Below are 17857 nucleotides of genomic sequence, written 5' to 3'. Positions count from 1 at the left end.
TGTTCTACGGTTTTTTAAGGAGGGTAAGTTTATTAGTAGGAGTCTACTATTATACGAAGGTAGGTGAAGATTTGCGTCCCAGTTAAGTCCCCTAAGAGCAAATAATAAGAAGTTTTTTTGTACGGATTCTATGCGGTCTTGATGAACACCGTATTGGGGACACCAGACACATGAACCGTACTCCAGTATCGGGCGGACCAAGGATATAAATAAGCTTTTAGTAATGTAAGGGTCGTTAAATTCCTTTGCCCATCTTTTAATAAAACCGACAACACCTTTAGCCTTATTAACCATTGAAGAAATATGGTCGGAAAATTTAAGTTTTATGTCTAAGAGGACGCCAAGATCATTAACCTGAGTTAATTTTTCTAAGGCAATCCTAGAGAGATTGTTCGAAGCCTGGTGAGGACTAGTACGATAAAAGTTTGCATTTTGATCCGTTAAGTACTAAGTCATTAGCTAAACACCATTTTTGAAAATTGTCAAGATCGGACTGGAGTCTGTTTTGGGCAGACGGGAACTTATATTGCAGACAAAGCTTAACATCGTCTGCGTACATTAGTAGCAGCGCGTTCGTTATGGATGGGGGCAAGTCGTTTATAAAAAGAGTGAATAGTAATGGGCCAAGATGGCTTCCTTGAGGGACACCAGATGTGGCACGGACTAAGCGGGAGTATTGATTTTTAAATAAGACTCTCTGTGTTCTTCCATTTAAATTATTTTTAAATAAGACTCTCTGTGTTCTTCCATTTAAATAGCTGGAGATCCACGTAATGAGGTCGGTTGAGAATCCCAAAAGATTTAGTTTACTCAACAAGAGTGAGTGATTAACTGAATCAAATGCTTTACTAAAGTCTGTGTAAACAACATCCGTTTGAAGTCCCTTTTGGAAGCCATCTAAAACAAAGGATGTCAACTCCAATAAATTAGTGGTGGTTGAGCGACGCTTAATGAAACCATGCTGACATGGAGAAATTATTGATGAGCATAGGTGTTGCAAATGAGGAGTTATTAATTTTTCGAATAACTTTGGAATCGCTGACAATTTTGAGATGCCTCTGTAGTTGGCAGCATCGGATTTTTTCCCCTTTTTGTGCAGAGGAATTATGAAAGATTCCTTCCATTTAAAGGGGAAAATCGAAGATTCCAAAAATAAGTTAAATAGTTTTTGAAGAGGTTTGCACAGAGCCCTAGCACAGTATTTTAGCACACAGGCTGGTACTCCGTCGGGGCCTGGCGAATAAACTGGTTTTACCTTTTGAAGATCCAATAGTATATTGTTTTCAGAAAGAAATGGAACAAATATACTATTAGTTGGTTGAATGTTGTAAGCGTATGGCTGATCTGAAGTGTTAGGAGGTAAATAAGTTGTTTGGAAAAATTTTGCGAATAAATCCGCAATGGCCTGATCCGAAGTCGCTGATAAATTTTGATACGTAAGTAGGGAAGGAAAAGATACATGTTTACGCTTCGTGTTTACAAAGTTATAAAACTGCTTTGGATCCTGAGTGAACTGAATCCGACAGCGGCGAATATAATTTTTATAACATTCGGCGTTATGCACGGAGAAATTTAGCCGAGCTATTAAGTATCTTGAGAAATCTATGCTGCTACAGGTTCTTTTATATTTATTTAAAAGCCTGTCTTTATATGTTTTTAATTTTGTTAGGCACCTTGTAAACCAAGGTGGATTATTTGTAGCGGACGGATATTTCCACGGCACGCTTAAGTCAAAAAATGAATTTAATGTCAAATAAAATTTATCTAGGATGATATTTATATCAGTGCATGCCAGAATATCGGACCAGTCAAAAGTATCAATTAATAAATTAAGTTTACGAAAATCAGCCTTACGAAAACAACGAATCTTCTTTGATACGCAGGAAGTCTTCTGATTGACACCAGAATTGGTTTCAATTGAAACTTCAAGCGTTGGGTGGTATGGATCTTCAGGGGTTGAGAGGGGCAACGCTCTGGAAACTGTGGTACTATCTGGATCAGATACAAAACATAAGTCAAGAAGCCGACCTAACGAATTTCTAACATGGTTGATCTGGCCTAGGGACAAGTCAAAGATGCCCGCCGTGAAATCGTGATGGGTGGAAAGTGATAAGAAAGTTAATTAAAGTCGCCAAGAACTATCAGAAGGTCAATATCTGACATAAGATTGGTAACAGCCTGTATAGCCGACAAGTGATGCCAGTATGTGGGCGGCTCGGAAGATGGTGGAAAGTAAGAACATGTAATAAACAATGATTGAGCAGACAATATGACTTTAACGCAAATAAATTCGAAATCACCAAACTCTGGTAACTTTACCTCTTCAGAAACGAAATTGGAGTCAATAGAAATTAAGACTCCTCCTCCTCTTCGCAGAGGTCGGTCACGTCTAAAAGTGGTGTACCTACTTGGAAAAACTTCGGAGCAAAAGATCTCCGGCTTTAACCAAGTTTCAGTAAAGACTATAATATGGGACGCAAAGGAAAGACTATCAGAATAAAGTCTAGGGAGCTTGCTACGTAGGCCCCGACAGTTCTGATAGGTAAGATTGATAGAACATGTTAGTTTTTTGAAGAGTCGGATTGGACAGATGTTGGGAGCTTGACTCCAGCAGGCTTCGAATTTTTTTTCTTTACCTTACTCGGCTGATGCTCTTGTACAAATATGTCCTCTGGCCAGAAGCCAGGCGAACATATTGTCACAAACATCGGCACTGGCACACGTATCATGAAGGATGACATGCGCCTCGAGTAGGAGTATTTAAATTTCCTAATGACTTCCTCTCTAATAACGGCCTTGGTTTTGGCTTTGATATAAGCCGAGATATCAATCTCCGAGGTATCGGGAGCTAGCCGTGAGACAAATATTTGTCTAACAGGTGGTATTACCTGTAATGGTTTTGGTGCCACGGTCGGTAATACCGCGGCATCAGTCCGTTCCGGGGTTCCGGGCGGGGGGTTACCATTTCTAGTGGAAGCTATGGGGGTTAATTCAAGGGTATTCCTGGGAATCACTTGGAGTGATGCCATGGAAGACAAAGCAGACAAGTTATGCTCTGCTACGGTAAATTCGGGTGCTGACTTTTCATTTACCGACCCTGCTCTTGGAGTAGCAAGGGAAATGAGCGGCTGCATTATTGCGGGAGGATCCAGCTGTTCCGCGATTACTGGAGCTGCAACTTCCCTAGTAGCAGATTTTTTCCGCTTAGGAGATTCATTCAACAGCTGAAGGCTATTGAATTGAACATCCAGCACACTGAGTTGATCGTTGATTTTTCGGAAACGATCAAACCAACGATCAAATCTTTAAACCCACTCTTGGTCTGTCGCATGAATGATATCATTTCATCTTGGACAGCTCGGCACCCACTGCAGCAATAATGGAGGCCAACACGGCGGGATATGGCATCCGAGACAGATGCAGTAAGGCCAGCACATTTGGCATGTGAGACACTTTCGCACAGCCAACAATAGATGCTGGCCTGGGACGAAGATATTGGCATATTGCACAATTTTAATGAGCAGACAACATTGTTTTCCATTTATAAAAAATTACAAATTAGCAAAAATGAATTTATAATTTTTTAAATTTTCTATTATTATTATTTATTTATTTTTTTTTTATTTTAAACAAATTAGCCTTCAACCACTGTACCAACTAAGGTTAATAAAAGGTAGGTAGAGGAGGGAGTTAGTGAAGAGAGCTACGGGAGAGCGCAAGTGTAAAGAAATGCGCGCAAAAAGATAAGAGCAGAATGACCTGCAAAAATTAACAAGGCAGAGAGTAAAAAAAGAAGCAGAGCTATATTTGGATTGCGACTTTTTAATTTTATTAAATGCTCACCCAAATATGGCACTGCACAAGCGCGTAGCGATACGGGTATAACTTTAATATTAAGACACAATATTAATAATGAAAACAAAGTGTTTAAATTAAGATTTCAAACCCGCGTTTGGCAAAAATAGAGTTTATCGCAAGCGCAAAGTGTTATTATTATTATCACATATTGGAAAAATATTTTTTACCGTTATTAAAATGTATTAAGCAAATATACCAGTTCACAAATTAAATTTGTCCACAATCATAGCTGATTAGCAGTTGTCTCGTAATACCTCACCTAATATTTGAAGAACCTCATAAAAATTTATTAAAACTGAAAAGTTACAACTTTTTTGGTCGTCAGGATCTGAATTGGATTTGAGGTCCACGTACGAAAGCATACGTACAAAAACAGTTTGACTATTTAAATGTCGAAAATTTCGATAACGTTTGTAACATAAAACATCTTTTTTAAAATCAAAACATAAATATTTTGCAAGGCACTCTAAAAATCGGTGCATACGTACAGCTTTCCCACTGCATACGTACAGCCCACCTCCCGTCCAACCGACCGAGGGACGCTACCGTGTAACGTACGGCTCGAATTGCGGGGATAGATACGAAATAGTTTAAGAGAAGAGTAGGAGTAAGATATCACAAGGAAGAGTGTTGCACAGATAAAGCGTATATTATAAGGGATTTAAGATTGTTAGTGGAGCAAAGTGACAAGATTTGGTAGAGACCATTGTATTCCGAACATAATACCCTGAACGGATCGTGTTGGGCATATGTCGAACTACAACGACTGAGGGGTAGAGGACAAAAGTTTCTAGTCCTTCTACTAGGAACGTTAAAATTTATGCGTGTTAGTAAATGCTGGCTATCTACATTTCCATAAATAAGATTATATAGAAACAATGCACACAGCATCGTTCTACGGTTTGTTAATGATGGTAAGTTGATTAATAAAAGTGTAATATGATAAGAGGGGAAGTGAAGATTTGCATCCCAATTAAGTCCCATAAGAGCCAAAGTCAGAAAGTTTTTTTGTACTCCGTATTGAGGACTCAAGACACACAATCCATACTCAAGAAGAAAAAAAATATTTAAAAAAAATTTCCGAATATTCTTCCAAAAAAAAATAATTTTGATAAATTCAACTAACAAAATAAACAGACTCTAACGCAAAAGTTTCTCAAAATTTAATAAACATTGATGCATCGATGTTTTTATCGATGATTATGCATACATAATGCATCGATATTTCTCCACCTTTACCTAATACATACATTTATACCATGTATTTGTGATGAATTTGCTGGTGGTGTTATCATTCAAATAATTCAATGAGTAATGTAAATCATTTAAATTTCCAAAGAAAACATGAAAATCATAGGTAAAATTTATTTACAATTTTTATAAACCTAACTCTTATTCATTGTGCATATAAAAATTTAAAATGTATATACTATGTATGTACAGAGATAAAAATACGTATTCCACCAAAAAATGCAGGAATAAGTATTAATGCGTTTGCATCAAAATTTGTGCTTTTTATGTAGTCTGTTGTATCAGATCGAACACAAAAAAACTTCATTTCAAAGATTACTAAATATTATAATTATTTCAGCTAATACTTGAATATTGACATCTAATGCTGCTGAGACAAGACAAGGGACTCGTCAAATGAATTTTCCGTTAAAATATATACGTATAAAAAATCTACAAGGAAAAAATTGTTTGATATATTAGATTCAAAAATGGAATCTACTCTCTGCACTAGTCAAGGTGGAGGACAAAAAATCTGTTCCACATTTTATCCTAAAAGAGATTTGTGTATCGAAAAGGATCTTCTGAGAAAAATACAATTTGCGCCCACTTCTGAAAAACCATTAGTTGCCCAAAAGGAACATCAGTTTGCATCAAGGACATCTCGGTTGTTAATAATTTGGTTTATTGTGTTAACGATTCATTTTCGATATGCACGAGCTGATCAAGGTAAGGGCTATAATATATTATTGTTCGCTTGCGGATGGCATTCGACTTCTCCAAAAGTATGCACGACAGTAAATAAGTTATCATATTCTTAATCAGGGTTTCCTCTTTAGGCAATATAATTATTGCCGTATTTTTTTCGAGACGGTGGGCTAATATATATACATATGAATGTACATACATACATATATGTAGTATATCACAAAGGACGGCAATCCGCTAGGTGGCGACACGCATGCCCTGGCTTGTAGCTACCGCGTTGAGACACCATGTAGCCAACGAATTGAAAATTTTTCGTTCAATCCGAATGAGTGACCAAATGAAAGGACCAAATGAAAGGAATGGTTTTCATTAGATGGATTTTATTAAATCATTTGCCAAAAGTACTTTGGCTTGGGAGAAATTTGCGTAAATGTAAAACATTTTTGATTCTTCAAATTTGAGATAGTGGGAACATTGGTGTCACCAGACAAAATTTTATTCATATTTGCTCTAAAATTCGGCTTTAACACAAAATCGTGTATGAAATATTTATAACATCCTAAACATCTTGATTTATTGTTAAAAAACATTTTTCAAAACTTTTTGCGCTTAAAAATTTCTGAACGCGTTTTTTTTTTTAACCGATTTCAAAATTGACGGTGTCTTTCAGTAGTTTAAGGTTGTAGCTTTTGAAAAAATATATATTCGATTTTTTTAAACAAAAAGAATTTGTACGCAAGAAACTGAAATTTTCAACTTTTATTCGTGTTTTTCTGAAAAATGTACAAAAATTCTGCCATTTATGCCACATATCAATGTCTCATTAATACTGAATAAAACTAGACAAATTTCATTAAAAAACAAGAAAGGAAAGCTAACTCCTGGCGGAAGCGAAGTTGATATACCCTTGCAGGTAAGGTTGTTCCATTTCCGATCGTTCAGTTAAGTCTATAGGATATAGTCGGCCGATCCTTATATAATTTTGCAGATATGATATCTTGGAATTTTTTACAAATTTTGTGCAAATTTAACATGTGCACAAAATCCCAACCCTCTAGCTCGAAAAACACCAAAATTATGACATTTCCTATCAATCAGTTATATGGCAGCTGTAGGATATAGTCGACCGATCCCGGCCGTTCCGTTATATACTACCTGCAAGAAAAAGAAGGATGTTTTTTTATCCTTGCAGATGGTATTATAATTTTGGTCAAAAGTGAGCAACGCAGTGAAGGAAACATCTCCGACCCTATAAAATATATATATATATTCTTGATCAGGATCACCTCCTGAGTCGATATGAGCATGTCCGTCTGTCTGTTTCTACGCAAACTAGTCTCTCAGTTGTAAAGCTATCGAGTTGAAACTTTGCACACACCCTTTTTTCCTTTGCAGGCAGTATATAAGTCGGAACGGCCGGGATCGGTCGACTATATCCCATAGCTGCCATATAACTGATTGATCGGAAATGCCATAACTTTGGTGTTTTTTAAGTTAGAAGGTTGGGACTTTCTACACATGTTATATTTTATCAAAATATCTTATGTACAAAATTTCATAAGGATCGGCCGACTATATCCTATAGCTGTCATAGAACGATCGAAATTGGCATAACTTTGGTGTTTTTTAAGTTAGAAAGATGGGATTTGGTACAGATTCTATTTTGAAAAAAACAATCTGATTTGTCGAATTTCATAAGGATCGGCCAACTATATCCTATAGCTGCCATATAACTGATTGATCGGAAATGCTATAACTTCGTTGTTTTTCAAGTTAAAAGGATGGGACTTTCTGTGAATTCTAATTTGGGCCATCTTATATGATCTGCCAAATTTCATAAGGATCGGCCGTCTATATACGATCCGCTTTATATCTAATAATATACGATGCGTGGCGCCACCTAGCGGACTGCGACTCAACTGCAAGGGTATATAAACTTCGGCTCCGCCCGAAGTTAGCTTTCCTTTCTTGTTTTTTTTTTTTAAGCTTGATTTTATTTATTGGATCTTCTCTTTATGAGTCTAACAATAAGGTTGCAAATCTTAAAATAATTCGTTATCTAATAGTTTAATTTAACTGAATAGAGACTCATGGTCCTAATAATTAGCGCTGGATTGGAAGGTCGTTGCGGTGTAGGCGGGAACTGCTAGAAATTCGCGTGAGGGCTCTCGCGAGATGATTTATACTGATAGCCTGTTGTAGTACTTTGTTGTAATTTGTGCTATCTCTTCTCTGACGAGTGGCATCAAGGTGATGGTTCTGAGAAATTTCGACTGTGTTCTTTGCATTATGTCCACACTGCTGTTACTGGCATTCCCCCAGAACTAAAAGCCGTACATCCAGATTGCTTTCAGAACTGTTTTGTATAGGAGTACCTTATAGTCCAGGCTAAGGGGCGAGCGGCTATTTTTGTTCGTTAACTTTGATTCGCCAGTCGGATAGCCATTTCTCCACTGCCATCAGGTGTTTAGCAAGTTGCGCCGTTGGTTGCTTGGGGCATCTCGATCGACTTAGGATCGCTGTGTCATCAGCAAAAGTGGATGTGGTGAGTTGCATGCTCGTTGGGATGTCCGCAGTGTAGATAAGGTAGAGTGTTGGTCCTAACACGCTGCCTTGAGGAACTCCGGCACTGATGATGTAATCATCGGACATGGCAGCATTACATCTTACTGAGAATTTCCTGTTGTAAAGGTATGACTTCAGAAGTTTATGAGTGTTGGTTGGGAGCATTTCTGTTATTTTGTGCATTAAACTTTGTAGCCATACTCTGTCGAAAGCTTGTGATACGTCCAGAAATATCGCAGTGCAGTACTCCCTTTGTTCGAATGAATTTCTGATTTCAGAAGTTATGCGGTTGACTTGCTCGATGGTTCCATGTTTTTCTTGAAAACCGAATTGATGAGTCGGGATTTTGTTGTGTGTTCTGAGATGTGGGGTAATATGTGCCAAGAGGCATTTTTCGAAGAGTTTTAATATACACGTTAGTAAACTAATTGGTCTATATGATGAAGCAATTGTGCGGTCTTTGCCAGGTTTTGGTATCAGAAAGATGTGTGCAAAATTTCAACTCAATAGCTCTAAAACTGAGAGACTAGTTTGCGTAGAAGCCGACAGACTGGCGGACATGCTTATATCGACTCAGGAGGTGATCCTGATCAAGAATATATATACTTTATAGGGTCGGAGATGTTTCCTTCACTGCGTTTCAAACTTTTGACCAAAATTATAATACCCTCCCAAGGGTATAATATGAAAATTATTGAAGTTATAACGCTTTTCCCAAAAAAAAAAAAACAAATCGACCTTGCGAGCGCTCCTGAGTAACAGTGTGTATAAGAATAAGAGCATATTCCTTTCTTAAAATTTCATATCACAATAATAAACAACAATTAATGGATTAATTTAAGACTATGTAATTCTTGGGCTATATATAGTGTCACTTCGCGCATGCTAAGGCATTTAAGTAAGTAATTTAAAATGGATGTTCCATCACCATTGATAAGGTTGTGTAGGAAACCGACACCCAGTATTGTTCTACGTTTTGTTAGGAAGTAAGTATATTAGTAAGAGTCTACTATAATACAAAGGGAGGTGAAGATTTGCATCCCAGTTAAGTCCTTCAAGAGCCGACACATGAACCGTATAATTATAACCGTAACCGTTTAATTATATAAGGGTCAATAAATTCTTTCCCTCATCTTTTGATAAAACAAACAACCTTAGCTTTAATAACCAACCAAACTCAAAGCGGAAATTTATTAACAACAACAAAAGAAAAGCGGGCGGAGCCGAATTTGATAAACCCTTGCAGTTAAGTAGCAGCTCATATTTATATATGTAATTAAATATCTTCTTCAAAATAGTTTGAAAAAAATATATTTTTATTTGAGTTTCGGTTTTGATACAGTGTGATTCCTTAACTGCTTAGAATTTTAGAATTTCCGAACTACCTTAACTTTGGGGCTCTTAGTCCTTTTTATAGCTATTATTGCTGAAGCTTTTTGCAGATCAAAGCTCGAAAGAAGCTTTTCTCTCTGATAGGCTTTATTTTCTGAAATGAATAAATTGAATCGGAACCTCTTACTTTAGGTGTCAGTTGACGTGGAAGGCTTTTGGGTCTCAATTAATCGAGGTGACAAGAAAATGTGAATTTTCCTGTGAAGTGGGTTCCCATTTAAGAATGGTATAATATGTTTAGTTTTTATTCACTTAAAAGGAGTGAGAAAGATTTGAGTCGGGATTCTGTTTACCAAAATATTGTTTTGGTTTTCAATCTGAAGTGACTCTTAGAAATTGGAAATCTGAAATGAGGCTGTTTTCAGCCGAATTGGAATAATTAAATGTTTATGTTTTCTTTACAAAAATTGGTATGAGGCTATTTGCAGCTGGATTACGAATTTCAATACAAAAGGCTTCAGCTTCGGTTTACAAAATTTACTGATATACACTTAAAAAAATTTTTTTGATATGTTATTCCCCATCCTTAAGAATAAATCCTGACCTCAGGCGGTTAGTTTGGGGTATAACTTTAGGTCATGTTCTTTATTCTCTGAACTTTTAGTTTCTTCTTCGGGAGTTATAACCTTTTGTTTTTTATAATTAATTATTATCCTTTTTGGGATGTTCTTAAATTTATAAATCAAATATATGATTATAATAATAATTATTATTGCTAGTAGTATTAACAAAATTGTTTGGGTTGTAAAATATTGTTTTTAATGGTTTTGGAATATTTCTTTAGCTACGATATAGGATAAAGGTTCGAGTTTAGTTATGTTGTTGTTTACATAAATAGTTCGGGTGTAATCAAGCATAGTATTTGTTATTATTACATCTTCTATTTGTATAGAACAGTTGAATGCTTTTATTATATTGTTTCCTTCTGCTATTAGATCTTTATTTATACAATTCTGATTTAACAAAGTTTTTGGCAAATTCCATGTTATTATAATGTTGGGTTCAATATAATTTAATTCGAAGTTCTTGTACATTTTTGTATATCTACATTTGTTTGTCTTAAGAGACCTATTATACATTTATTATTTACTATTTCTTTTGTTTTTACTTTAAAGACTTGCTGATTTTTTATGTAATATTTATCATGCAATGTTTCGGTTATTATATTCTGATTCTGATCCGGATACGGTAAAATTTTATAAATGGGGGTTTTAATGATAGTACGAGGAATATGAGAAATTATCAATATTTCGTTAGTATTAACTTGTAACCAAGTAAATTTTTTGATATTTAACAAGTTTTCTGAATTAATATGTTTAAGCGGGTCATGTTTTAGGAGTTTTGGGTTGAATATGCCTAATCTTGTAAATTCCATTCCTAATTCAATGCCTTCTATGTATTCTGTAAATTCTTGAAAATTCAAAATAAGGATTGCTTACCTTTGGTTTTCGTTTTGGTTTTCATAACTTTGGTTAAGTTATTTGGGCTGATAATCTCTATATAAGCATTTTGAAATATTATGAAGTCCATCTCACACGGAAAATAAATAACACTTTTTTTGGAGCATAAATATTCTTTAATTAATTCTTTTGCATATTGTAATTTCTTTATAAATTATTTTAAGGTAGGTTTTATGAAAGTATTGGGTCAATTTAACTTCATTTGAATTTCCTCTATGAAATTCAATTAGTCTATTGTAATAGTTTAAAGGTCTTTCCGTTATTTCTATATAATTCTGATTGTCTTCTTGTGCACTATGTACTGTTGCTATTGTGGGTAATGACTGGGTACTATCCGGTGATTCTTCAAAAAAATTTTCTTCTAGCTTCATTCTTGACAGAGCATCAGCTACCTGGTTTTCTTTTCCGGCAAAAATTTAATAGTGAAGTCAAACTCGTTTAATTTTATTCTCCATCTTTGTAGTTTCATATTTGGTTTCGAATTTTCTACCAAAGAGATAAGACCTAAAATATTTAGTGGCCCAGACTATAGCCAGAAGCTCTATTTCTATTGCTGAATAATTAATTTCATTTTCATAAAGAGTTCTACTAGCATAACAAATAGGTTTATGATTTTGTGATAATACTGCGCCTATGATGACATTGCCAGCATCTGTTGTTAAAGAAAATAATTTTTCAAAGTTAGGGTAAATTAAAATTGGGTCTGATGTAATGAGAAGTTTTAATTTCTCAAATGCTTCTAAATATTCTTTATCTGTTGAATTTATAGTGGAACCTTTCTTTAAGTTTACAGTCATGGGTTTTGCAATTTTTGAAAAATCAGGTATGAATTTTCTATAAAATCTACAGAGACCTAAAAATGATTTTATTTCTTTTTGGGTTTTTGGTATTGAAAATTTTTGTATTGCCTCAATATTTTGGGAGTTTGGCTTTATTCCTTCTGTTGTTATTATATGTCCAAGTAATTCGGTTTCCTTTTTCATAAATTCACATATGTCAAGTTGAAGTTTAAGATTAGCTTCTCGAAGTTTTGAAAACACCTTTTTTATAGACAATATGTGTTCCTCTAATGAAGTAGAAAATACAATTATGTCATCCATGTAAACAAGGCAATGCTGGTATATTAAATCTTCTAATAAATTCGTAATGCCCATTTTAAGTTGAAAAAGCTGTTTTTGAAATAGAATTTTCATCCATTTGAATTTGATGAAAACCCTTGGCAAGGTCAATTGTTGTAAAATATTGACACTTTCCAAGTTTGTCAAGTATTTCATCCATAACTGGTATCGGATATTTATCATCAATAGTTATTTCATTTAGACTTCGATAATCTATTACTATTCGAAATTTCTTTTTCCCTGATGCGTCCTCTTTCTTTGGGACTATCTATATTGGAGAACAATAAGGGGATTTCGATTTACGTATTATTCCCTGATTTATCATTTCTTTTATTTGGACTTCGACTTCTTGATGGGGGTATTTATAAGGTTTTTTGTAAATAGGATCTTCATGTTTGGTTTGGATTGAATGATTTACAGCATTGGTAAAGGTCAAATTTTCACCATCCCTATACTGGATATCACTAAATTCAAATAAAATGTTATTTAATTTAGTTCTTCCTTCTTTATTAAGATGATTTATTCGAAATTTATTATTTTCTTCTAAGTCATTATTAATTGCAAAATTAAAAGATATGTATATCCTCAGATGAAGGTGGACTGAGATAATCTTCCAATTTTTCCATTTCGGAATTCTTAAAATCTTCGTGGTTATATATCATGGAAAAAACAAATCCACTCAAAGTGACTGTTGCCTGTTTATAATTAATTATTGCTTCACATGCTTCTAAATACTCTCTTTCTATCAATTTGTCATATTTTTGCGAAAAATTGTGAACCCAAAATGGTTGATCGATGGGACAAAGTTTACTTGATTTGAAATTTACGGACTTATTTAATTTAATTACACCATTAATTGTGTGCACTTCTGACGTTTTTAATGTTTGTGGAAAATTAAAATAATTTTCTTTTATTAGGTTTATTGAACTTCCTGTATCTATTACACATTTAAATGAGCGATTGTTAATAGTTATTCTGATGTAAGGGTTTCTATTTCTTTTATTGGATCCGAGGCTATTTGATGAAAATTTTCGATTTCCATTTTAGATTGATCGCTTGAATATTCACGCTGTCTCTTCACTGGTTTGTTAGAATTAGTACCTTGTAAAGAAGATGTTGGCTGTTGATAATTCATAGGATTCTGAGCTCTACCATGATTTAAATTTTGCTGCAATTCCTGTTGAAATTGTTGTTGATTGAAATTATTTGGTTGTCTATAGTTACTTTGCTGATTATAATTTTGTTGATTATTATTATTATAAAAGGAATTATTTCTTTGGAAATTATTATTTCTTTGATAATTTCTCCTATCTTGTCCGTTTTGTTTTGAATTATGTTGTGATTTAACTTTATCAGAACCAGAATCATAACAACCTTCTTGTTGTGCTACTTGTTTAAGTTTACTAACTGTAGTTATATCGTACCTTGCTAATGTCATAAATAACCTGTCAGGAAGTTTTCTCATTATTACATCTTTAACAGTATTATTCATGGCATTATTATAAATCATTGTATTTAAATTATTGTTTTCTAACGACAATTTGTTTGTTATGACAAATATTTTATATTCTAGATCCTCGACGAACTTACTATTCGTAAGTTCCATTGAAAGGGGTGTTGTAGAGTCGTCTTGGTAATTCCTCGCATGGGGTTTGGGTTTTGTACTCATCGATGAGAGCAATCCTTAGATCGGGCCAATTGGTTGCTGCTGATAGCTGGGACACTCGCTGGGCATCTCCTGATAATTGCATCTCAATTGCACTGAAGAATTCAGCTGTTTGACGCGGATCAGTTGATGGATACAAATTTAAAATATATTCGATCCATCTGATGAATGCACTTAATTCCCTGGTGCTTCCATTAAAATTGGGAACTTGCCTAATCTGGCTTAAAGCCTGATTAAGGTGTAGCTCGGAGAATAACTGGATTTGTGCCACTGGTTCAGCCATTTTAATGTTTGTATTTCTTATTTATTTCGGTAGCGGTCAGTGTGATTTCTTAACTGCTTAGAATTTCCGAACTACCTTAACTTTGGGGCTCTTAGTCCTTTTTATAGCTACCCTTGCTGAAGCTTTTTGCAGATCAAAGCTCGAAAGATGCTTTTCTCTCTGAGAGGCTTTGTTTTCTGAAAGGAATAAATTGAGTCGGAACCTCTTTGAATGCGTTGCATTGAAGACAAACAGTAACGGGCCAAGATGGCTTCCTTAAGGAACTCCAGATGAACGGAATAACGGGAATGTTAATTTTTGAATAAGACTCTGTGTTCTTCCATCTAAATAGCTGGAAATCCACGTAAGAAGGTCTGTAGGGAATCCCAAAAGCTTAAGTTTACTCAACAGGAGTGAGTGATAAAAGAAGCAAATGCTTTACTAATGATATGTGTAAAAAATACTAAATTGTATGTGTAAATAACATCTGTTTGAAGTCCCTTTCGAAAGCCATCTATGACAAAGGATGTTAACTTCAATAAATTAGTGGTGGTGGAGCGACCCTTAATGAAACCAAACTGACATGGGGAAATGACTGAAGAGCAACCGTGTTGCAAGTGAGGAGTTATTAATTTTTTGAATAATTTTGGAATCACCAAACAATTTGGTGATGTCTATGTAGTTGGCTGCGTCGAATTTTTTCCTTTTTTATGCAGGGGATTTATTAAAGTTTCTTTCCACTTAAGGGGAAAAATCGAAGATTCTGAAGATTAGTCGAAAAGTTTTGGAATAGGTTTTCACAAAGACCTGGCACAGTATTTTAGCACACAGCCCGGTACTTCATCACGAATAGCGAATAGACTGGCTTAACCTTTTGAAGACTCAATGAATTATTTTCAGAAAGAAATAGAAGAATATACGATTTGTAATTGTTTTTAATGTCTTATATTTTAATATAATGACTTGTGATTTCATATTTATAGAGACTATTTATATATACAATTTGTTAAAAAAGGTTTCCCCGGAAGGTAATTTGGGTCAAAAGTATGCTGTGGAGGCATCTCGTACCCTATGAAGTCTACATATCTTCTTAGTCTTAGTCTTCTTAGTCTTCTGAGTCTTATAATTATCAGGCTGACAGGCTTACCCTTTAACTCAAACATTCAACATTCAAGTGTGATATTCATTAAATGTGTTAAAAATGTCATTATTTATTAACAATTCTAGTTGTTTTGTTGGATACAACACGAGAAGCTACTTTAGAATGGACCAGATATCCATATGGCCCGCAAGCACAAACTCCTGGGGTAAGTAATCGTCAATACATGTTATCAAATTTATTTTCACTCTCCTGCACCTATGCATCTTATGAAAAACAAACTAACGGAAACGGCTAAAAACTTCATAAATAATGAAAAAAGGATAGAAGGGATCAGGCGAGGGCCCTTTTTTTTTAAGGGGCCTACGCAGTTAGCAACGCCAAAAAAGACTGTGTTACTCGATTTTTTTGTAAGAAAACTAATGTTTTAAAATGTTTTGCATAATATTTTTCTTTATTCGGAGGAAATTTCGTAGTTTTTTTTTTTTGAGAAATAATGAAAATTATCATAGATAACAGATTTCGTGTGATTCCTAAAAAATAAGTCTTTCAAAAATAAGTCCCGACATGGTCATCTGAAATCAAAAAATAGAAAATATTTCATAAGTATATTAGTTCGTTTAGTGCTTGAAGAAAGAACATATTGAAATAATAATATGTTCTTAATAAAAACGCGTCCAAAGTTTTCAATACGCACCAAGACAAGAATACGCGCCAAGACAAACGACAGTCACGTGTCTGATAAAAGGCATATAAAACGATCTCTCTTTCTTTAAATTTTGCTCAAAACCATAGCTTGCAAATAACTGTTACCCGATTTTTTGCTTACGCTCTGTTCGCGAGAGCAACCGAAAAAAAGCATGCCGTTTCGGTTTCTTTGTTTTGTTTTGTTTCGGTTTTTTGTTGAACGAATTACGATGAGCCAATCATGAAACTCTCGTCTACCGAACATCGCTCAATGAGAGATTCGAGTGACGCTCGCGGAGAGAGACTCAGTAAAAGACCGATTGACTGAAAAAGTCAGCGCAAAAAGTCTTTTCAATAATTTGTTTTCGTTTCGCTGCACAGTGGCACATGGTACATGCAATTTTCACGAAAAAACTTCTTAAAATTTTAAACGTGAATTTTTCCAATTTCAAACTAATATATTGATTATTTTAATTAAAAAATGAATATTTTTTTTTTAATTCATTTATTTTGAGTTAAGCTTAACATCTAATATACAAAATATAAATTAATATATATAAATAAATATAATAAATTGATGCAATTTTTTATTAGTTTCTCGTCCCATTTTCAATAAATTTGATGAATCACTGTTTACACGAGAGATTTACAAAGCAAATTGACAAGTTGAGCCTACGAAACTTCACATACACACATACATGCACCAAAGACTTTTTGAATCGTCGAACGCAAGCAAACTGTCCTAGAATGAGCAGACCAAACGAAAACAGAAAAAAGTGTGCTTTGACTGAGCGCGAGCAAAATTTGTATACGAGCAACTCAATCGGTTGCTCTCTGACTTTTTGCTCAAAGTCTCAGTGACAAACACTTATTTTGCGACCGCACGAATCGGTTAACAGTTATTTGCAAGCTATGCTCAAAACAACGTGAAATATATATCGTACAACATCAAGAAAGGATAGCTAACTTCGAGCGGAGCCGTAGATGATATACCATTGCAGTTATGTAGCAGGTTATATTATTATTATATACATCCGATCCTTATGAGAATTTCACCAACAGATCAATTTTCTAATAAAAATGTTGGAAACAGCCCCAAGCCTCTTTAAAAATAACAAGGTTAGCATTTCCAATCGTTCAGTTACATGGCCGCTATAAGATGTAGTCAACCGATCCTTAAGTTGCCAAAATGGAACCCTTAGAAAGTCCCATCCATCTAGCTTAAAAAATAGCAAAGTTATTTCAATTCCGATCATTCAGTTATACGAGTGTTGCTATATATATTTCTGGCCTAATAATGAAAATGTTTTATTGTTTTTCAAAGTATTCTCCAGCAAGACTTATACACTTTTGTATGCGCTCAAACAAATTGTCAAAGCACTTTGTCCACTCCGATTGAGACACCTCCAAAACATGGTTTTTGAACGCTTCAACAGCATCTTCTGGCGTCGAAAATCGTGGACCACGCATTTTTCTCTTGATGTGCGGGAATAAAAAGAAGTCATTTTGTGCCAAGTCAGGGCTGTATGGCGGATGACCCATCAATTCGACATTTTGGCCGATCAAAAAGGCGCTGGTTTGAGCTGATGTGTGAGAGCTCGCATTGTCATGGTGCAGAATGATCCATATTCTCTTGTTCGTGTTTCGAATTTCCCCGAAGATTTTAGGCAAACAAATTGTGGTGTACAACTCAGAATTGACCGTCCTACGTTGCTCAACCGGAACAGTCGCCACATTACCTGTTTTACCGAAGAAACAGGCCACCATTTGCTTCCAAGTGCTTCTTCCACGAACAACTTTCTTTGGATTTGG

General features: G+C 34.9%; 1 protein-coding gene across 6 annotated transcripts in view; it reads left to right on the top strand.

Annotated features, from left to right (window-relative positions):
• The first annotated feature begins 5069 nt into the window (after positions 1-5069).
• Positions 5070-17857, top strand: part of LOC6505492 (ephrin type-B receptor 3) — a 75527-nt gene continuing 62739 nt past the window's right edge. For 2 of the 6 annotated variants that reach the window (XM_032455895.2, XM_014904430.3), the window contains exons 1-2: positions 5682-5817; positions 15487-15566. In XM_032455895.2, coding sequence (XP_032311786.1) covers positions 15524-15566 — 43 coding nt within the window. In that variant the 5' untranslated portion in view covers positions 5682-5817; positions 15487-15523. Of the gene's footprint in view, positions 5216-5449; positions 5818-15486; positions 15567-17857 lie in introns of those variants that run through there. The other 4 variants (XM_014904431.3, XM_014904429.3, XM_001966230.4 and 1 more) reach the window with 4 other exon arrangements.

The sequence above is a fragment of the Drosophila ananassae genome (assembly GCF_017639315.1).
Source record: "Drosophila ananassae strain 14024-0371.13 chromosome 4 unlocalized genomic scaffold, ASM1763931v2 tig00000054, whole genome shotgun sequence".
NCBI classification, from domain to species: Eukaryota; Metazoa; Arthropoda; class Insecta; order Diptera; family Drosophilidae; genus Drosophila; species Drosophila ananassae.
Note: the sequence above shows the minus strand (reverse complement) of the source record. Positions and strands in the feature narration are given on the sequence as shown.